This window comes from Mytilus galloprovincialis, chromosome 2 (genome assembly GCF_965363235.1).
Source record: "Mytilus galloprovincialis chromosome 2, xbMytGall1.hap1.1, whole genome shotgun sequence".
Lineage (NCBI taxonomy): Eukaryota > Metazoa > Mollusca > Bivalvia > Mytilida > Mytilidae > Mytilus > Mytilus galloprovincialis.
The window spans coordinates 18,290,754-18,313,798 of NC_134839.1; the positions used below are offsets into that span (position 1 = coordinate 18,290,754).

Consider the following 23,045-nt stretch of genomic DNA (forward strand, 5'->3'; position numbering starts at 1 on the left):
TAAGTCTTTAGATCTAGAAATGGCCAATTAATGTCTTGATTTAATCTTCCCTTTTCCTGTTAACTTAAAAAAATAAACATATACATGTATGCTTTATGCAATTAATTTCAATTTATTTCAGTAATGGGACTAGCAAAGGTAGTAACAACAGTCAGCCTTTGGTTCAATGGTCGGAGGTTCCTGGCCATGTTGGACTAATGTACTGCATGACACAGAGCACCAACAATCCTGTGGTCCTTATGATCAAACCAGATGCTATGTTGGTCCAGGAAATTAAAGTGGTTCCCGCAAAAGCCAAGGTAATTGAAAATATTTTTTCTATGAATAGTTTGAAAATGCAGATTTATTTTTGACTCTCCCATTAGACTATTGTCAGTTGAAGATGTGATATAATTAGTCTTTTTATTAACATCATGCATGACACCTTGACCTCATAAACTATCTACATGCTGTGGTTATCACACATAGACAAGGCATTTTTTTATTTCCTCTGGTTATTTGTATAGATAAAATATATTGAAACCCTACAAGTGTTTTTGATAAGAGATAAGTTTACCTTCACACAAAAAGAGTTTTTTTTTTAATTTGAACACCACATTTGTGGTTAGATATTTGAAGGTCATTATGAAGTTCATATTAACAAGTTTAAGTGGTTGTACTTTGCAGATTCAAGATGTTGTGGCTATCAGACATACAGCGTCCAATTCAGATCAGGTAAGAATATTTGAGGTGTATAAGACTACTCAGCATTTGACAATATTATATAACATAGGAGATGCTTTCAAATTAGTCAAACCACCTCCTTGGTCTCTTGGTAGCATGTTTGCCACATGGGCAGTAGGTTGAAGAGTCAAAACACCAGTCCTGGCCAAAGACTTGAATATTTGTATTTTGCTACTTCTCTTCTAACCATGCGACATTAAGAGGTAAGAGAAAAATTGGTTAGCTCAGAGTCAGAATAATGTGTAAAGGTAATGAGACTTGTCTTCCTGAGGACTGAACTAGCACATTTGATTTTATCAAATTTCAAAAAAATCTCTTTCATCTATGTTTGCTTATTTGGGATGTAAAAATCAAGACTTTAAAATAAAGTTTGACATAAATAGCTCTACTTGACTTTCTTACATGTCTTAAATGTCTTCATTAACTGAAACCATTTTTATCTTGAAACATTGAATTATTAAAGAGGGACAAATCTTGCCCATACCAAAATTTGTCCTTTTTACTGTGATTTAAAGTAGCAATATATTTCATATAATATCAAGAACCTTGCTAACTTAACATTCATTGTTTTAAACAGCAAAGAACCACCATGATTTTACTGTGTGAAGATGGAAGTTTAAGGATTTACATGGCCAACACTGAGAACACATGTTACTGGCTCTCTCCCTATCTACAACCACAGAGTCCTATAGCTGTCCTCAAGCCAGCCAAGAAGAAAAAGGTTACCAGATCAGGACATACTACAGGATCTGTGTCATTCCCTGTTGATTTTTTTGAACATTGTTATCAGACAAATGACATTGAGTTTGGAGGAAATGATATATTACAATTGTACAATACACAACAGATTAAACATAGACTGACAGCCATCGGGATGTATGTGGCAAGCACAAAGGTATGGTTATATGATAGAAAAATGAAGATCCCTTTCAGTCATATAGACTATCACAGTTTAAATTGTCATAGTTATAGTAAACTTAAACTAGTACAAAGCTTTTGATTAACTTTCAATACTGTCAAACTGTAAACTTAAAGGACAAACAAGGCACTAGGTATACACTGAAAACATGGCAGGAGGAAAATGTTAAACTTTCTGTTGTATATGAAGAAGGATGTTTTCTGTACTAAAAATAGCATGTGTTTTTTTTTCTAAACAGACGTGTGATATAAACAAATATATAATTTTTAAAGCCATGTTGATAATAGCAAGTTAAAAGAAGTCAAAATTAAGAGAAATCAGCAGCATGCATGGCCACACTGTAATTATATAAAAATATGTAAAAATGCATCCTGTTAAGATTTAAATGTCATATTCAAAGAATTCTTAGGTTATAAAAGTTGACTTACACCAACCAAAACAAAATGAGAGAAAACAGAAGTATAATTCAAATGATTTAAAAATGAGAATTACTCTAATTTCATTTGTTATTTTCCAGCCTGCTGGATTTACTATAGAGATCAACAATACTAATGCCACTAATGTGATGGTTGGATTACGGGTACAGATAGGTACACAGAGCATCGAGAGAGTTCCTTCTTACCTGGAGATGTTTAGTAGAACCGTCCCAGTAAGTATTATAAACAACATTTACTGAAAATTTTGAACTTTGATTTTATAAGTACAACAATGTAGTCATTTTGTGCAAGTGTTGTTGAAAAGGAAAATTTTGTTTCAGTATAGGCAAATTACTGGTATGTGAAAAGATCAATTTGATTATATGGTTTATAAAGAATTATGGGACAGTTACTAATTCCAGTAAGAACTTTTGAAAATAGTGGCTTTTAATATATTGTAAACTAGTTACCAGTCAACATAGGACACTCAATAGTGTCCCTCATACTGAAAAGTTAAAACAATATTTGCCACTTTTGTTTCATCAATTGAGCCAATTTAAAAAATTCCAATGTTGTGTTTTAGGTAACTTTGACTAAAGCTAGATGGTATGACTTACCCTTCACAAGAGAAGAATCATTGACTGCAGATAAAAAAGTCACTCTCTTTGGTTTGTATCAATCAACTTTTATGTATTACTTATATAGCTTAATTTGATTTAAGGCAAATTTTAATTAAATTATATAAATTATAATGTCAGAAATGTGAAATAAATAAGAATGTAAGACTTGAATGTTCAACAATGAGTTTTGTAATGAGAATAGAAGGGTAAGTTAGCTTTGCTGAAAAAAAATAAACTTGTGTCTAAATATATTAAGAAAATGGAAATGAAAAACTTAATAGCTATTATTCATATGTTCTTGACGAAAGAAAGATTTTCTCAATCCGAACATAAAGTAAATTATAAATTTGATCAATTTCCAGCTGTTGAAAGTTGTATTTTTTCTAGAGTTTTCAATGATCTGATAGTATAAATGTTCTCTTTTATTATTGATAGTTGGAGCTAGTGCTGACTCTGGTGGTGTAACAATGGTGGACTCCATTAAAGTTTATGTAAAAACCAAGGAATCGTTTGGATGGCCTGAGGAGACGGATGAATTCCCAGAATCCTCTGTTTCTAAAGTATTACAACAACAAGGTGTTGTCACGGTGACAGAGAGTGAAACAGTTTCATTTGCACCACTACCACTGACCTGTGCTGACAGGTTTGTATTTACTCTTAATTTTCCAACAAATCTTCCACATGTTATTCAAGCAGTACCTCCTTTAGAGAGAAGCTAGTTGAATTGGTACGGGATGACCAGGGCGTTGGGGTTCAGTCTGGAAATAATTGATATTTCATGGTCTACTTTTATTATTTCTATAACAATACCACTATAAACTTCCATGAGAAGAATTGAGACAGATGTGTGTGAATAATAGCAGCTATCCACATGGTTAATATCTTTATTGATTATCTTTTACTTTTAACTTTACTAACTAAATTTTTATTTCACTGTTACTTTCTATTTATATCTATAAGTTTTTAACGCTGTCAAAACAACCATTTTTGTGAAACATATTGACCGTTATAAATCACTACATTGCGATATTTTACCAGTGTTGTCTACTTTATTGTCATATGTTATTTTAGTTTGAAACTGCTGTTATTACTATACAAACTAATAAAAATATACATACATGTTATACAATCTTTAAATAAGTTAGTCGTGTATCCATTTTCTACAAAGATTTATTTTGTTTACAGATTACTAGGAAGTGCATTGGAAGTTTTAGACGGAGCATTTGTGAATACATCAACTAGTGACAAGGTATTTAGGAATGTCTATAAAACATGCTGAACATATTTGGCATCAGCACTTTATCAAATAACAGATACAGATCTTTATGCATGTATTTTTTTTTTTATTAATTTGTATTTAAGGTGGTACCTAACACTACAGGGAGATAACTCTGTAAAATCAGCAGAACATTTTAATGACGTTGTGTTTATGAGGGAATATTAAGCTTTTCAATGAACAAAATAAGTGTTTGTCAAACTGCTAAATAACCAGTGTAATTTTTCTGATTAAACGGTTGGTTCAAATTTTTTGAAATTTTTATATTTTTGTCAATGGTCAAAGTAAATAATTTGTCAAAATTTTAAGAAAATTAAACGAGCCAAATTAATTTTAGTTAAAGTGTTAGGTACCACCTTAAATATTCCTTGAAATTTGAACACAATAGACCATTGTGCATAAGATTTTGAAAATACAAAAAGTTTGTGTAAATAAAACCACTTCTGAAATTGTATACATGTATGTCGACGACTAAAAAGGTGGTATAGTCCAGTTCTCAGCATTTGCTAGCAAAAGTTGAAATTTTTTTACTTTTCTTTATTTGATTATTCTTTTTCTATTTTGTAATGAAGAACGAGATAATAAATCAAGACATTTCTATGTACTTTTTTCATGCTTTTATACTTGCGATGGCTCAAGATAATGAGTTCCTATTAGAATTAATTATGAAAACTCTGTATAAAATAATTTGACTTATTTTTATTATAGGACCCTACAAGAGAGACAGCGCTGACTATAGCTACAAAGTTATTGACTCTGCCAACACCACCAAGTGTACAGCAGCATACCAAGTCATTGATGGCTTCATTGTTCCCTAATACTGCTTCTTATTACAATCACAAGGTAACCAAGTCACTGATGGCTTCATTGTTCCCTAATACTGCTTCTTATTACAATCACAAGGTAACCAAGTCACTGATGGCTTCATTGTTCCCTAATACTGCTTCTTATTACAATCACAAGGTAACCAAGTCACTGATGACTTCATTGTTCCCTAATACTGCTTCTTATTACAATCACAAGGTAACCAAGTCACTGATGGCTTCATTGTTCCCTAACACTGCTTCTTATTACAATCACAAGGTAACCAAGTCATTGATGGCTTCATTGTTCCCTAACACTGCTTCTTATTACAATCACAAGGTAACCAAGTCATTGATGGCTTCATTGTTCCCTAACACTGCTTCTTATTACAATCACAAGGTAACCAAGTCACTGATGGCTTCATTGTTCCCTAATACTGCTTCTTATTACAATCACAAGGTAACCAAGTCATTGATGGCTTCATTGTTCCCTAACACTGCTTCTTATTACAATCACAAGGTAACCAAGTCACTGATGGCTTCATTGTTCCCTAATACTGCTTCTTATTACAATCACAAGGTAACCAAGTCACTGATGGCTTCATTGTTCCCTGATACTGCTTCTTATTACAATCACAAGGTAACCAAGTCACTGATGGCTTCATTGTTCCCTAATACTGCTTCTTATTACAATCACAAGGTAACCAAGTCACTGATGGCTTCATTGTTCCCTAATACTGCTTCTTATTACAATCACAAGGTAACCAAGTCACTGATGGCTTCATTGTTCCCTGATACTGCTTCTTATTACAATCACAAGGTAACCAAGTCACTGATGGCTTCATTGTTCCCTAACACTGCTTCTTATTACAATCACAAGGTAACCAAGTCATTGATGGCTTCATTGTTCCCTAATACTGCTTCTTATTACAATCACAAGGTAACCAAGTCACTGATGGCTTCATTGTTCCCTAATACTGCTTCTTATTATACCCCACGCAACGAAGTTGCGGAGGGTATAATGTTTTTGACCCGTCCGTCCGTCAGTCCGTCAGTCCTGTTTCTTGTCATCGCAACTCCTCCCAAACCACACAACAGAATTTCACGAAACCTTTTCAGATAATAAGGACATACTATGTAGTTGTGCATATCGACGGGAAATTGCGATTCAATTTTTTTTTCTAGGAGTTACGCCCCTTTGAACTTATTTACTTTAATGAACTACTGCAACAGTTTGTCATCGCAACTCCTCTCAAACGACACAACAGAATTTCACGAAACCTTTTCAGATAATAAGGACATACTATGTAGTTGTGCATATCGACGGGAAATTGCGATTCAATTTTTTTTCTAGGAGTTACGCCCCTTTGAACTTATTTACTTTAATGTACTACTGCAACAGTTTGTCATCGCAACTCCTCTCAAACCACACAACAGAATTTCACGAAACTTTGTAGATAATAAGGACATACTATGTAGTTGTGCATATCGACGGGAAATTGCGATTCAATTTTTTTTCTAGGAGTTACGCCCCTTTGAACTTATTTACTTTAATGTACTACTGCAACAGTTTGTCATCGCAACTCCTCTCCAACCACCCAACAGAATTTCACGAAACTTTTTCAGATAATAAGGACATACTATGTAGTTGTGCATATCGACGGGAAATTGCGATTCAATTTTTTTTCTAGGAGTTACGCCCCTTTGAACTTATTTACTTTATTGTACTACTGCAACAGTTTGTCATCGCAACTCCTCTCAAACCACACAACAGAAGTTCACGAAACCTTTTCAGATAATAAGGACATACTATGTAGTTGTGCATATCGACGGGAAATTGCGATTCAATTTTTTTTCTAGGAGTTACGCCCCTTTGAACTTATTTACTTTAATGTACTACTGCAACAGTTTGTCATCGCAACTCCTCTCAAACCACACAACAGAATTTCACGAAACTTTGTAGATAATAACGACATACTATGTAGATGTGCATATCAACAGGAACTTACGGTTCAATTTTTTTTCTAGGAGTTAAGCCCCTTTGAACTTATTTGCTTCAATGTACTTCTGCAACAGTTTGTCATCTCAACTCCTCTGAAAACACACAACAGAATTTCATGAAATTTTGTAGATAATAAGGACATACTATGTATATTGACAGGAAATTATTATTCAATATTTTTTCTTATACAATTTTTTTTTTCTTATACTTATTTAATTTCTCCAATGACAATGTGGGGACGTGGGGTATGTGAGCGTGCTCACTAAGGTTCTTTAATTACAATCACAAGGTAACCAAGTCACTGATGGCTTCATTGTTCCCCAACACTGCTTCTTATTACAATCACAAGGTAACCAAGTCACTGATGGCTTTATTGTTCCCTAATACTGCTTCTTATTACAATCACAAGGTATTGTCTCAATCCTAAGGGTTTTTAAAGTTTAAGAGGGACCTCAATGTTTGCATATGCAAATGCCTATTACATTACATTCTACGAAAATCTAAATGGGGTTTACAGAATAGAGAGTAATATACCAACAATTTTTTAAAGCCAGAAAAATGGGGTGTTAAATATATAGAAGAATGTATAAAAAAAGAAGAATCAAGAAAAATAGCTAAATAATTATAGGATAGAGAAATAACAGATACAGATTGCCCATCCTTATCCCAATGCATAACTTCATTGAGTACCATATACACTTAAATCAAACTTATACAAAATGTTGGTCAGTTTCATTAAAATTTTAGTAAAAGAAATGCTCTAATCGTATAAATTGTTTGTTGCAACTGGTCATCTAATTTCAATAAAAACAGTTTTATAATTTGGTTAGTTTTTGAAATAGAAATAAACTTTAATGGGTGACCTTATAGATCAATATTTTATTTGAGGAATTATGTATATTAAAATTTTAGATATGTGTAAAATTGAAAAGGCTCTGGAAATATAAAGTAAATGATACAAGATTTACATGTAGATATCAAGATGTTTGAATGAATATTTTCAGGATCAGGCACAGTTAGTACATGTAATGGACAGTTTGTCTAAAGAAGAGCTAGATTTGGATGTGGAAGCTTACCAGAGACTACTGGTTACAGCAAGATCTGTAGCAGTTGCTAGAGCAAGTAATCTAGTCAAATTTGCTGAAACAGGATCCAGTGCAAAGGAAGAAGGTTGGTATTAATTATTTTAATGGAATATTGTTTGTAATTTATTGGCCGATTCCTTAATTGTCCCTCGATAAAAGTTCAATTTGTACAAAATTAATATGTTTAATTTGTAAGTATTTCAGTCTTTTAGATACATTGATTTGTTTGGATTTTAACATCCCTTGATTCTAAAATTATAATATATCCCTGTTGTATATTACCTGTAATATTTTCAGTATTGGAAGTGACAGATTTGGAGGAAGAGAAGGAAGTGACAGCTAGCTGGTCTGTATCAGATGCTAAAGATAAACACTTTGTCACCATGTTGACTGAAGCATTTTGGAAGTTACACAGTGCTAAACCTGCTAACTCTATGCTAGCACCTGTCTGTTTACCTGGTAATTGATTTGTAGCAATAGTTATTTTTACATTTTCTTAAAAGTTATTTTGAAAAACAGATGCATTTAGATACACGATTTAGTACCTTTTTGTTGTTTCATTAGCGACTAAGGGCTACCAGTAAAATAGATCACTTTGACCTTCACTTTACCCATACATGACTTTGCTCTGAAGATCTATGGTAGTTAAAATTATAGAGGAATGATATTATATCAGGCGATCCATCTTATTTTGTGACAATGCTCAATGCTGAAATTAGGTTACTGTAATTGTCATTTTATACATGAATATCTTGAGCCAAGTTCTGTAGTAAGATTCATTTCTAAGCTAGTATATTAATTATTTTGACCATGATGTATAGTTACTTATATGCATGTCAAAACTAGCATATTTTTAATTAACCTCAAAACTAGCATAGGTTTAATTAACCTCATTAATGATTAAGATAATAATATGATAAATAATGGAGATGGAGATTAGCTTTATATATAGATCCATTCCTCAAATGAAATATTGATGCTTTTGAAAGATTTTTTATTGGGATAAAGAAACTTGTTAAAATAAACTCATCACAGAAACCAGGAAATTTTGTATTTGCGCCAGATGATCTTTCTGTCTACAAAAGACTGATCAGTGATGCTCGAAAAAAAAAGTTTATAAGGCAAAATAAAGTAGAAGTTGAAAAGCATAGAGGACAAGAAATTCCTAAAAGTTTTAACAAATACAGCTAAGGTAATCTATTCTTATTAATTTTCAGGACTTTCCCATGTAGATGCCACAGTTAGTGCCTTGGTAGAGATAATTAATGCCTTTACTCTTTGTGACCTGGATACAGCAAACCTTGCCACCAAGTTGTATGTTAGGTTCTTAATGAGTCCTGTAAGTATACTTCAGAGTTCTACAGGACATCAATTACTTTACAAAATTAGATATTGATTATACACTTTTACATTGATGGATGGTGTACTTAGTATTTATTGTTATTTGTAGGATACAAATGTTCATGGTTTACATGGTTACAGGTGGATACATTCAATAGCCTTGTATTCAAACTTTGTCTAAACCTCAAAATTAAATATCCATGAAATAAAGTTTTTTTTTGAAAATAATGGGATCCACAGTATTATGAAAAGTGTTCCATTCCTGGGATAGTGTTTTTTTGTGCTTAAACAAAACTTTGAATGCATAATGTAGAGCATATCTCTAATTGATTGTTATGTTTTATGTGGATGACGATTAAATAAAAATATTCATGTACAGTATCAGGAACAAATATTTGATAACAGCTATTGTGTATTGATAATTAGGTACAGACAGTGAGTTTTGCCTGTAAACAAGCCATCATTAGATCTCTGAGACCCAGACACAGAAGGAGGCGTGTCTTTATACCATCCCCACCTAGATGTACTTCTCCAGGTAAATGTATTATATTGATAGATTCATCTTCTGTCTGTTTTAGTGTTTGTTTGTTTCTTATTAGATCCCTTATAAATTGAAGTTCCAGGAGCTCAAGGGTGATCTGTCTTCTTCTATCTAATATTATTGGGATTACTGTCTTATGAATTTGGCACAAAACCATGAAAACAAGGGGAAGGATTCCATTTGTTTCAGGAACAAAAGATCAAGGGTAATGAAAAATTTATTTGAACAAAATGTTAAAGTTTGGAAAAATGCAAATTGAACCCAACTGCATATTTACTTGACTGATATTTAGCCCTATAATGTTACATTATAGATCTGCTTATCAGTGGTAGCAAGCTTTTTGTCCTTCCTTCGTATAGAAAGGCAATATTGCCAAGATAGGAAAAAAAATTGTTATGTTCAAGATTTGCACTATGATGCTTATAAAATGATATATATATAAGAGTATAGAAAACAAGCAACCAGCAAAAGAAAACAGCATCAAATGCAATAAGTACTAGATTAGTAAAATGAGGGTACTTTTTCTAAAAATGAGGGTACTTTTTATATGGCCTTCCAAATACCGTTTCATTCCCTAACATCACTGAAGAGACATTTATTGTCGAAATCCGGATCTGGTGTACTAAAAAAATATTCACACTGTATGTTTGTGGCATAAAATTGTGGCCACAAGTTAATTTTTTTTCTGTCTAGTATTAAATTTATATTAAGATACATTTTGTTACATCTTGTGATCAATTTTATTTGGCAATCGCCAATGGCAGTCAGCAGGATGAAAGGATATCAGTTGTTCAACTGTTAGTCAAATGCGTTTTGTTTAAATATACTTTTTCACTTTTTTGGTATTTGGACAATGTTGTTTGTGCTGTATTTAGACCCTTCTACAACGAAATTTGTTTTACATGCACACGTATAAAAATTGCGGTTTTTATCCAACACAATCCTAGGTTTGAACGTAGTTTTCAATTTAGACTCGTTTATATATATATATTGATTATATATTTCCAGGTGGAGGTGATGATGATGATGGAGATAATGATGACAATGACAACCAAGGTGATACACCTGTAGGACGTGTACCTGCCCCAACTCCACCCACGGAACAAGAAGCAGATGAAGCATTTGAAGTTGTTGTAAGTAAATTACAATACATGATTATGGTAGTCTTTGATAAGATGGTAGAATTACAATAGATTTATAAATTATCTATAAACAAGATTTACAATCTCATCGAAGCATAACAGACCAGGGATAAGATGAAGCAGAGAAACTTCTTCGCATTTGATAATCAGTTTATCGCTGTATTTCTATGCATCGTCAATGATTTAGGCTCATTGCGTCATACATTCTCTTTTTACATGACTGAGAAAGTCTCTTATAACTCAAGGAATTTGATATAAAAAATTATCACCAAGAAAAAATTAAAGCAAAATTTAGAAAAAAGTGATGATATCAAGTAGTTCATCTGTAGAATGTTTTCTATGGTAAAATGCTGATACCAATAAAAAGAACAAAAACCTTTTGTAACAGAACTTTTGATTTCTAATGGTCTTATTCTTAGATCAAAATAATTGGAGTAGAAGTAGAAGCTACTAAAAAATGACAGTTTTTATGACTATTTTCTATAGGAACAACATGAGCCAATGGAAATAGAGCAGTCTATGCCAGGAAGACCGATTGGTTTAGAAGAGTTGTTATCAGGAGGTGTTAACTTCCCTCCTATGGTAGATATACCTCCTGATGCTGACGATGAAACAATGGTAGAGTTAGCTATTGCTCTTAGTTTACAAGAACAGGTCAGTACCACAATGGTAGAGTTAGCTATTGCTCTTAGTGTACAAGAACAGGTCAGTACCACAATGGTAGAGTTAGCTATTGCTCTTAGTTTACAAGAACAGGTCAGTACCACAATGGTAGAGTTAGCTATTGCTCTTAGTTTACAAGAACAGGTCAGTACCACAATGGTAGAGTTAGCTATTGCTCTTAGTTTACAAGAACAGGTGAGTACCATATATTCTGAGGATTCATTATCATTTGTTGCATATCAACCTTTGTTGGTTTCTTGGGTTCAGGTAAACCACACATTCAATTAATCAACAAAACTGCAACAAATTACAATTTTTTCTATAGGCTTTGTATGCAGATATTTGCTTAACCCAGAAATCAAATATAAACGGGAATGATAAATTGATTCTGTTTAAAGTTATATGAAACCTCAAATCCAAAAAAAATTATGCATATGGTGTTTATAAGTAAATGGATAGTTTTCATTATAAAACTTATGTACACATACTTTTTTTTTAAGAAAATTCTTTAAATTGTCCATATTTAGAAGAAGTTTATTTTTTTAATTGCTTGCTTCTAGGAAGCAATTTGCCGACATATTTTCCGTATTCAAAGTGGCCTTAGCTCAACCCTTCTCGTAAAAATCCAGTGATCGCAATACACATGGATATGTCACTGCATACCTGTCAACTGACCCGGATTCTGCGGGTGTGACCCGAGATTTTCACAATTCTGAGGGATCACCCGGATCACCCACCGGGTCATTGAAATAACCCGGAAATTCCGAAAATGACCCGATTTCACCCGTATTTCTTAGCCGTGAGATTGATTTTCATGACATAAGTAATATTCCTTTGAAATACCGGCAAATTCGTAATTCTTCCATGAACATGCAGTTCATCTAGCTATGTAAACTGTCAAATTAAGTGACCCATAAAGTGCATGGCTTCACTTGACAGCTTTGGTGTCAAACACACTGTTGATTAACACCAATTACCTTACCTTTAGGTCGTAAATAAATTGCCCTGTTGTTTTACAAAGATGTTTCAACTAAGAGTTACTTCCCCTTATTTGTCACCATTCAAATTTATTCCATATATTTACGTTTTATGGGTGAAAAAGATTAAATCATAATAATATAAAATTCAAATACATATTGAAAAATAACTTTTCATTATTTTTATACCTTTATACAATTTTTAAAAAAAAGTTGAAAATTATTTTTTACATTTATACTTCCTTTAACTGTATTACTATATTTTATCATAGTCTAATTTCCTTATCAATTAGTAGATGAATGTTCATACATGTAAGATCTCTACATGGTATGTTTAAAGGTTAGTACACTCCTTTTAAAATACTTTTGAAAAATAAATTTTAGATGATGACAAAAGTAGAGGACATAAGACTGTGATACACAAGTTAATAAAAATCTTTAAAAGTGTAATGAAATAATAATAAATAAGATTTAAAATGACTTAACCAAGTGAACATGCATTGATGTTTTGGTATCTTTGATATACATTATAAGAAAATGTACCATAAATACTGAAATTCAGCTCGAAAAAGTTCGTAGGCGTTCTGACCTGAGATTTGATTCTTCAATGCAGGTCATGACCTGCATTTTCATCGTCACAGGTTGACAGGTATGTCACTGAAATAAACTATTATTATCTGATTTTATATGTTAAACATGTGCTCAATATCCATGCTTCTTTGTTGATTGTTTACTATAAGGTGACAATCGGTAAACTATGGCTTCAAAACATGACAATATGAGCAGCCATATTTTCACTTCATAACAGAAAGAGAGAAGAAAAAAATGACGATTATGCAATACTTTTGCGTAAAAAGTGATAAAATCATGCACAGAAGACTTAAGTTTATGATATATACATGCATTGGTTCTAAAATTGGATAAACATTATTTTTAACCATTCACTCATTTCATATGACTTTAGCAATAACATGAACTTTTTAAATTATGATATGAATACGAAAGATTTTTTTCCAGCCTGGAAGTGGATCTCTTGGTTTACAAGGTTTGAGATTGGCTGCAGCCCAACAGATTGTAAGTATATCTTATATACAATTCTTTGAACAACTGGGTATTGACAGTCATATTTAAGTCCATGAATCATTTACCTCTGAAAGTATAGTAAACAACAATCAGAGCATTGAGAGTTTGTTTTTAGTTTTAAAAGTTAAGATTATTTATATCTACTTAGTGAAAAATGTGAAATCAAGAGGCATAGTTTCTTTTAAAGGATTATCACTGTGTATGATAAATTGTCATTGAATAAAAGGTTCTTTAAAATACTTATGAATATTCATGACTTATCCATAGGATGATGATGAGTTGGAACAAGGACCTCTGTCAGACACAACAGCCTCAGCCCCCGGTAGTGATGATGAGAATGGTAGTAACGCTGCTACGGACGGGTCTACGTTACGTACCTCACCAGCCGAACAGGCAGGAAGTGGTGGATCAGAGAGCGGCGGCAGTGCTCCGGAATCTATATCTGGGGATCAAAATGGTGATTATATATAAAAAAGAAGATGTGGTATGATTGCCAATGAAATAACTCTCCACAAGAGACCAAATGACAAAAAAAAAAACCAACTATAGGTCACTGTACGGCCTTCAACAATGAACAAAGCCCATACGGAATAGTCAGCTATAATATTCCATTATTAAACAGAAGGGTTCCAGAAATACCTACATGTAGCTATCAGAACTCTGTTTTACTTAAGGTTATAAATACTTTTCAGACTAGAAGTATAGGGGCTTTTCTAAATGTAAATCATACAGACTTGTCTGTAGTATTGATCTTAGTAGTAAATATAATCAATCGTTTAGTTTCTATTATTAAGAAAAAATATCTGGTTCAAAATTAGTAAATCTCCATGAATAGGTTGAATGAAGAATCCCCTGACAGTTTTTTAATATAAATCATTGAAGATAAAAAACATGACATTAATTTGGTCTTTGTTTTAGTAAGTGGAAGAAGTAGTGTTTATGGAGACAAAGATAGAGAGACAGGAGGTAGAAGTGAGACTAGTAGTTTAGGATTACCCAGTACATCACTACAACAAGATACAGATACAGATTATGATGCCACTCAAAGGTACTTTGTAGTATAGTTGTTCTCAATAAACGTTTTTGTAAATACTAAAGTTTATTATTAGATATTTTCCTTCCATGGAAATAGGGGCCTCGGTGGCTGAGTGGTCTAAGTAGTTACTACTTTGATCATTAGCCAGTCAGCACTGCGGTTGTGAGTTCAAACCCCTCTAGTGCCCTAGCACTCAACTTAATTGGCTAGGATTGTCAGTTTTCCAATTGAAGGTAAGTAGTTTTCTCCAGGCACTCTGCCTTTCTCCACCAATAAAAACTGGCCGTCAAGAAATAGCCCAAATGGTGCCTAAATCTGGTGTTAAAAACACAAAAAATGAAAAATAAAATCCATGGAAATGATAATATAATAATGACAAATAAGTGAGAATTAAGAGAATGTGCATAGTATAATTTTGATTATTGATTCATGAATACAACAGCACTATCCAGGAAATGGAAATAACTTGTTTTCATTTTTAGTCAATATTTATAGAGACTAATGAAACAACTGGTATCAACAGTATATAATGTAATTGTTTAAATGAATTTCATCCTTACTTATTTGAATTACAAATAATCTTGATCATAAAGAAAAACTAGAATCAGATAGTGGACTTTATTCAGACAGAAATAATGCAGGGTTACAGTGAGTTGACTATGGGTGTTACTGTAAAACTTTACCTATAGCTCAACCTGTTTTTAAAATTGACAATACAATAGGGACATTTAAATTGACCAGTTGGTATTGTTAGATTTAAATCTGCCTTGATTCTACCTGTAGTTTTTTATTTACCAGTTCCAAACTTGCAGCATGCTTTTTTCATGAATTTTTTCTTTACCTAAGATTTTTCTTTTTGATAGGGAAGAAAAAAGTTTTGGTTTTCATTGTTTTAAATCCCCAATACATATGATTTATCTATATTTTACCTAAATTTCTAAATCAGTAAAAGATTTGATAAATATTTCTTTGTGATTTAAAAAAAAAAATCACTTTCCATGCTTTTCGTTTGAGAATCCTTAAACAAGTAAAGCAAATAAACATTGCAATTACAATCTTTTTATCATTGAAATGAGTGTATTTCTTAAAGTAATTGGTCATACAATTGCCAAAGAAACAATATTCAGAAGGAAATAGAGATATTTTTATTTTACTGTCATTTAAATATTAGGAGTGATCAAGCCAAACAAGAATGACTATATGTTATTTTCTTGCAGTATATTTAAAATTGCATGGCCTAAAGTGCACTACACTTCATCTTAATGTTTTCATAGCCAGATACTAGCAGTGTTTAATACCCCGAATAATCCAGTCGTAATATTTCACTCACTTTAATCACTACATTAATTTATTTGTATTGTTGAAAAAACCTTCTTTTTTTAATCTTTCTTTGGCCTTTTCTAATGGGAGATAACTCAATATAATTTGCTTTTGCTCTTTTGGAAATCTTAATAAATTTATTATTTCCATAATTTGATGAATACTTATTGACATGTTCCTTGTACAAATTGTTTATGCATATTGAAATATCAAAATCATAGTTGAATAAACAATTTATTTATTTATTGACACTGATATTTGACATCTCATCCAGAATTCCAAAGATTTTTATGCCCCACCTACGATAGTAGAGGTGCATTATGTTTTCTGGTCTGTGCGTCCGTTCGTCCGTCCGTCAGTCCGTCTGTCCGTCTGTTTGTTCGTCCGTTCATTCTTCCGTCTGTCCCGCTTCAGGTTAAAGTTTTTGGTCAAGGTAGTTTTTAAAGGCAGTGCTTTAAGGCCTGACTTTCAAGTCATGAGGTTCATCTTTTCATACGCAATCTATGCAGGGGGTCTTTTGGCCAGAAATAGATCCGGAAATGTTCGAATTTCTCCTCTTCTTTTTATGGTATGATATGGTTTTTGTTTTTTTCATTTACATTGGGGACTAAAGAAACGATCAGTGTGTATTGTTCGTTTTATAGAACTTGTTATTAATGTGTATTTTGCATTATAAGCAGTCAACCTGACTACAAACCATCATTATTTGTATTCCGTGTGGAAAGAGGTCGGGTCAATTTCGAGTGTTATCTGACATCTAAAGATTTTTTAATTAGTTCAGACGTTGATATAACAATGAAAAGTCGACTGAACATGATTAATATTTCATCTTCTATAATTCAAAGCGGAATTCAGTTTGTAAACGAGAAACCGTAAAGCGTTTTCAATTTCGGTATTAGTTATGTATGTTGTCTACGTATTATCCTGGTTCCCGGTACTACGTTTCGGGTATTAGCTATTTGATATATCTGATGTGTAACATTACGATCAGGTACCAGCCAATCTACGTGTGTATGTGTACATGATTTCCCGCCAAAATGACCGACTTACAGCTATGGAAAAATAGTCCATAAACGTTCCGTATAATGATATGCAAATTCATAATTAATCGTAACTTTTTTATCTTTATATAATAAATATTACAAAATGGATTCCACAAAATTGAAAATAGCATTATTTTACCAGGATTTCTAATATTTTTTTCACTTCCGGGCGCAGTAATACGTATGTTTTGAAGAAATTGACAAAGTGAATTGAGAAGGAAACGGATAGATATACGTCCTTGCTATCAGGTAAAACAATTTAAATGTACAGAAAAAACACATTTACTTCACACAAATAGTACAGGCTTAAGCATTTTATTGTCTTATACACGACTGTAGTCTAGTGTTTAAACGACGGCGGTGACCTACAAGGTACGGGTCATACTGGGTCAAGTCTAAATATGTAAACATATCCACGTGCTATTAGGTAGAAAGCATCGTAATGCAATATCTACAATTTTTTCCTCCTTTATACATCGTTTAACCAGATATATTTCTCTTTCAAATACACTTAAACACGGGTTGTATGTACGTATCTTTTCTAGTGTTTTCTTGTCCTTATTAAAGTTCATTTGTTGATGTTTAAATATTTTTGAACGACTGAACACAGGAGTGAATGAATGCAACAATTATATATACTGAAGACTTGGGCTGTACAATGATAGTGTACGTATATCATACTGATAATTATTCTAGCAGTAATTATGTTAATTTAGGATGTAATGACAGGAATTCATGAGCTATGCCTCAGGCTTTCTGAAAAAATATCAATGACAATGTAAACAGGAACAAAACATTGACACGAATGATGCTCTCTTCTATGTTATAGTTATTTAGGTATGTGTGTTGCACAAGTTTCAAAAAAACTTAAGTTATAAAACTTTTTTTCAGGGCACAAACCCACTTTAAAGAGACTTGTCTACTGCCATACCCATCCTATTTTCATGCACCATTTGCAAGCAAGAGACTGAATGGTTTGCAAAATTAAAAATCAGAACGGTGTCCAATTAAACCAAAAGAACTAAACTGGATGAATATTGTAGGAGAAATCTAGAGGAAAGTTTTGATTTGTGAAATTGGTTTTCCTGATAAGTCATTCATCCTAGCCTGCAGAAAGGAACTATAACTGTCCACCACCAACTGATGAGCTAATGTTGAGCTTCACATATGGAATTACTCAAATACCATCAATGTCTATGTTTTCAGCACAGATTTCACAAGTTATGACACAGTTGTGCTTTTTTTTTATACCTGTTAAAGAGTTGTATACTAAATTTTATTTTTTTATCAATAAATATATCTTGTGTCATTTAAGAACTTGTATTTTGCCAAAAGATGCATACTAGTGAATGAAAGTGGTGCAGTTTATTTTGCTTTGGTATATAGAATTGAATTACAATTGTTCATGTTATTGGAATGCATATAAAAATAAGGAGATGTGGTACAATGTATATACATGATATTTAGTGAGTTTATCAAGCAAAAGTGAATAAGAAATAGGTATTAGCAGTTACAGGTACTACTGTACAATCTCAAACAATGAGAAAAACTCATACCGTAAAGAGAATTTCATATTTACAAGTAAGTTTTGTTTTTGCGTTGAATAATTTTCTTCTATTGTTTTAATTGCAAATATGGGAAGTGGTTAAAATGCTAATGAGACAACTGTTATGGCCACAGAGCCTTAATTGAAAACTTCTTTTTCATTCATACCGGTAGATTTTGCCTGGAGTTAGAAACATATCTGCCAACTTTTCAAAATGCACATGGGGGTTTTACGTGAAAGATGGTTCATATAGTCATGCAAAACCTTCAAGGGGGCCTTCAAATGGAAGCAGGACAAGTCGCCCCACTGGTTAATCGCCCACTTTTAAAAAAAACCGCCACAAACTGATTTATCAAATCGCCCCACATGTGAAATTGGTTAAATCATGTTAAATATTACTCCTGCCGACCCGCCCTACTTATAAAAAAACGGTAATATTTAGATTAATATATATATATATAATTAAAAATAAAAACTTGCACCACTTTAATGAAAACTAATCTACACAGAATACAAACAAACCGAAAATTTATTTAATTACTATTATTGATATACTGAAATTATAATTCTAAAAAAAAATGTATTGTTGAAGAATAACTAAGTTTTGAAGCTTAGTTATTTGCATAACAATTGAAAAGAAACCTGTTAATTGTATCATAATGCAATATAAGGAATTTAACTTATATTCAACGGGATAACATCTTTTTCCATAAGTGGGGAGAGTTGGCATTACTAAATTCATCCTGGTTAAAAATATATTTATCTAGATTTCACCGATTTCCATTAGGTGGGACCAGTAAGCAGGAGTAATATTAACGGAATTTAACTTATATATAACGGGATAACATCTTTTTACATGAGTGGGGCGAGTTGGCATTAGTAAATTCTTCCTGGTTAATAATATATTTATCTAGATATTATCGTTTTCTATTAGGTGGGGCAAGTTGGCAGGAGTAATATTAAGGGATATAACACATTTCACAAGTGGGGCGATTTGGTTATCCAGGTTGGGGCAGTTTTTTTTTTAAAGTGGGGCGAGTTAGTGAAAAAGTGGGGCTATTTGCTAATGGGGCGATTTGTCATGGATTCCCTTCAAATATATTCTAATGTGGTTTTTGGCTTCTTCGTGCATAAACAAGCTCATTGCCATTGTTGAATTAATTGTTTTCTTTAAAATAGTCGACAAAATTGCTCTTACAAAATTTCCATTTGGGAGCCTCGAGCTCGATGGGGGAAATACTCTGCAAATACTGACAGTTGGCAGGTATGGTCATCAAAAAAGTTGCTGTGTTACTATGTACATTTACCATTATGTTACTTGATGTTCTTGCTATAAACACAGTACAGACACTAGTCAATCTTTGTGAACTATTTTTTATGGGAGTCATAGAATATGCGTATACAATCAATAATTAAAAATAGTCTATTTATATTGAAAAGGAAAAGTTCTTATATGTCTAAAGAAGAGGGACGAAAGACACCAAAGGGACAGTCAAACTCATAAATTTAAAGCAAACTGACAAGGCCATGGCTAAAAATGCATTTCATGGCGAGGCACAGAAAATATACTGTATACAGTAGACTATAGATATAGGTGAACTAGGTACAAAAGAACTCTAAATCTTAAATTCTACAAACCACCTCTGTTCTATGGAAGATAATGATATAACTGGACTAGAAATACACACAACCTGTTAATAACTGCCTTTACAGCGCTTTCACGCTTTGATTGATGAAGTTGAAGTTTAATCAACTTGAAACTTAGTATACATGTGCCCTATGATATGATCTTTCTAATTTAAATGCCAAATTATTGTTTTGACCACAATTTTATGGTTCACTGAACATAGAAAATGATAGTGCAAATTTCAGGTTAAAGTTTTTGGTCAAGGTAGTTTTTGATAAAGTAGAAGTCCAATCAACTTGAAACTTAGTATACATGTTCCCTTTGATAAGATCATTCTAATTTTAATGCCAAATTAGAGAATTTATTCCAATTTCATGGTCCACTAAACATAGAAAATGATAGTGCAAGTGGGGCATCCGTGTACTGTGGACACATTCTTGTTTTAAAATAATTCCCAATTTTATTCATTTTTCACTACGTCACTAGATTTTTTTCTAAATCCATATTATAAAGTCTGATTAACTTCCCATGATATACATCCTAATTTAACAGGTGCAGAATCTTTACAAAATTCAGAATCTTGTAAATTTTTTTATCATTTCCATTACTATATTCCAAATAGTTATCCTCACTTTACAAATATTTTGTTAAATATTATTCATATTTTTGCTATATCACTTGATTTTACTATATCCAAAGTATACATATTTATTTCATTTCCTGTGATAAATTTCCAAATTAAACAATATTTGATCCAGAATTTTATAATGACTATTTCCAATTTCACATTCACTTAAAACATATCCTCACGTTAGGAATATTTTAGAAGAATATTTTAGAATATTTTACTTTCATTTTTCACTTTATCACTAGATTATTAGACTATATCCACTGCATTAATTCAACTTTTATTTCATTCCCAAGATCCCATTTAAATGGTGAATTATCTTAAATTTGTAATAGATCCCAAAATTAATAATGAATGTTTTTAAAATCACATTTAAAGCCACAGAAACATGTTGGATGAACTCACACTATATCTCCTACTTGAATTCCAGTTTTGAAATTTTTTAATCTTTAACATAACTAAATCCCATCTTATGAAAATTGAATTTCCTTGTGTGAACACAGCATTTTATGCACTAAAGTACTACTAATATAATAGTAGATTTCAAAGAAAAAACACTGCAAGGTATACTCCAAAGTTATTTCGAATGAATTATTTCCTCCTTGATACCTTCATGGCAATAAATTGTTGAAAAAAACATTTTAAGAAGCAAAATTACTTTAAAAAGTCTGAGAAGTGAATTCAAATAAAATAAATCCAATGATACCAATAGATTTCAAACATTGCAAATAATAATCCTAAATAGAAATCTTGAAGGGTCATGTGAAGAAATGAACAACATATCCATCTGAAAATTTAAACTGTAAACACCTGAACAGCTATTTCTTGTTTCACTGGCAGCTGGACAATACTATGTATAAGGGTTAGAATTTTAAAGAAGCATTTAGTATGTAAAAACAGTTTAAATTTTCAAACATATTAATACGTAGTTAATTTAATCTTTTACTGATTTAGAATTTTAGGTAAAAATTAGAGATTTAAAACAATGAAAACCAAAACTATTTTCTTCCCTATCAATTATTGAATAGAATAATCCTAGGTAAAGAAAAACTTCATGAAAAAGCATGCTGTAAGGTTGGAACTGGTAAATAAAAAACTACAGGTAGAATCAAGGCAGATTTAAATCTAACAATACCAACTGGTCAATTTAAATGTCCCTATTGTATTGTCAATTTTAAAAACAGGTTGAGCTATAGGTAAAGTTTTACAGTAACACCCATAGTCAACTCACTGTAAAATGCTAGCAAGTATTTGTCCCTGAATATTTTTCAGCAATTTTCTATATTTTATTTAGATTGCACAGCTTGAGACTGATACTGCTAGAAAGATTGCTTTATTACTTACCAGAAATAAGAGAAGTCGGAGGTGTCAGAGCTATTCCTTACATGCAGGTTAGTGTATAGTCTCACTCAAGACCATTCTAAATTTGGGGTTCTTACAGATTTTTTTTTTTGTGCATATAAGACATTTACCATCTAAAATTTATTTGCACAGCTTTCTTATTTTCGATATATATTTATTTTCATGGGTAACGATTTTTTGTGAATATTGGATTCCATGTTTTTGCCAAATCTCTGTACTAGCCTATAGAAATATGTGCACTTTTTAAAATTTTAATATTCAAGGTTTACCTATTCCAACGAAATCCATGAAAATTGATATCCTAAGAATAATAATGAATCCACAAAATCTTGAAGAATTTCTTGACTTGTAAATAAAATGTCTAAAATGTTAATTTATACAGGGCAAGACTACCAATGGCTACTGTAAATTCAGAAATTATTTGATGCATTTATTATTGTGATTTTGTCAAAAAATTTGTGAAAAATCTTGCTTAATTCATATAAAAAATTTCAAAATGCGAGTTTAAAATATTGCGATTATTATATTGTCGCATTTTTAGCAATAATAAAAATATCACAATAATTTATCAATTTACAGTAATTATTTGATACGATTCTAGATGTTTGTTATACACACCAGACCATAGAAAGTTTACAAAATAAAATTGACCTTTCTTTGTATCAGGTATTGCTGATGTTGACCTCTGACCTTGACAGTGAGGAAGAAAAGGATAAAGCAGCTCTAGACACTTTGTTGACAGCTCTAATTAAGGAACTAGATTTGTTTGGACAGGTTGGTTTTACATTGTGTTAATGTACCAATTTAACATTTGTCAATCACAAGTCTCTTAAAGACCATACTTCAAAAGTTTCTCTTTGAAATAACTTTATGTGTAAAAAAAATATCCCAA

General features: G+C 32.0%; 1 protein-coding gene across 1 annotated transcript in view; it reads left to right on the top strand.

The window, feature by feature from the left end:
• Window positions 1–23,045, top strand: part of LOC143063039 (E3 ubiquitin-protein ligase UBR4-like) — a 149,388-nt gene that overhangs the window by 49,165 nt on the left and 77,178 nt on the right. Inside the window, exons 49-67 of the mRNA XM_076234952.1 lie at window positions 122–299; window positions 667–714; window positions 1,301–1,618; window positions 2,160–2,291; window positions 2,642–2,726; window positions 3,114–3,321; window positions 3,864–3,927; window positions 4,663–4,797; window positions 7,764–7,929; window positions 8,142–8,303; window positions 9,062–9,183; window positions 9,612–9,720; window positions 10,735–10,859; window positions 11,355–11,522; window positions 13,526–13,582; window positions 13,859–14,048; window positions 14,510–14,639; window positions 22,086–22,182; window positions 22,820–22,927. Coding sequence (XP_076091067.1) covers window positions 122–299; window positions 667–714; window positions 1,301–1,618; window positions 2,160–2,291; window positions 2,642–2,726; window positions 3,114–3,321; window positions 3,864–3,927; window positions 4,663–4,797; window positions 7,764–7,929; window positions 8,142–8,303; window positions 9,062–9,183; window positions 9,612–9,720; window positions 10,735–10,859; window positions 11,355–11,522; window positions 13,526–13,582; window positions 13,859–14,048; window positions 14,510–14,639; window positions 22,086–22,182; window positions 22,820–22,927 — 2,602 coding nt within the window. The remainder of the gene's footprint in view (window positions 1–121; window positions 300–666; window positions 715–1,300; window positions 1,619–2,159; window positions 2,292–2,641; window positions 2,727–3,113; window positions 3,322–3,863; window positions 3,928–4,662; window positions 4,798–7,763; window positions 7,930–8,141; window positions 8,304–9,061; window positions 9,184–9,611; window positions 9,721–10,734; window positions 10,860–11,354; window positions 11,523–13,525; window positions 13,583–13,858; window positions 14,049–14,509; window positions 14,640–22,085; window positions 22,183–22,819; window positions 22,928–23,045) is intronic.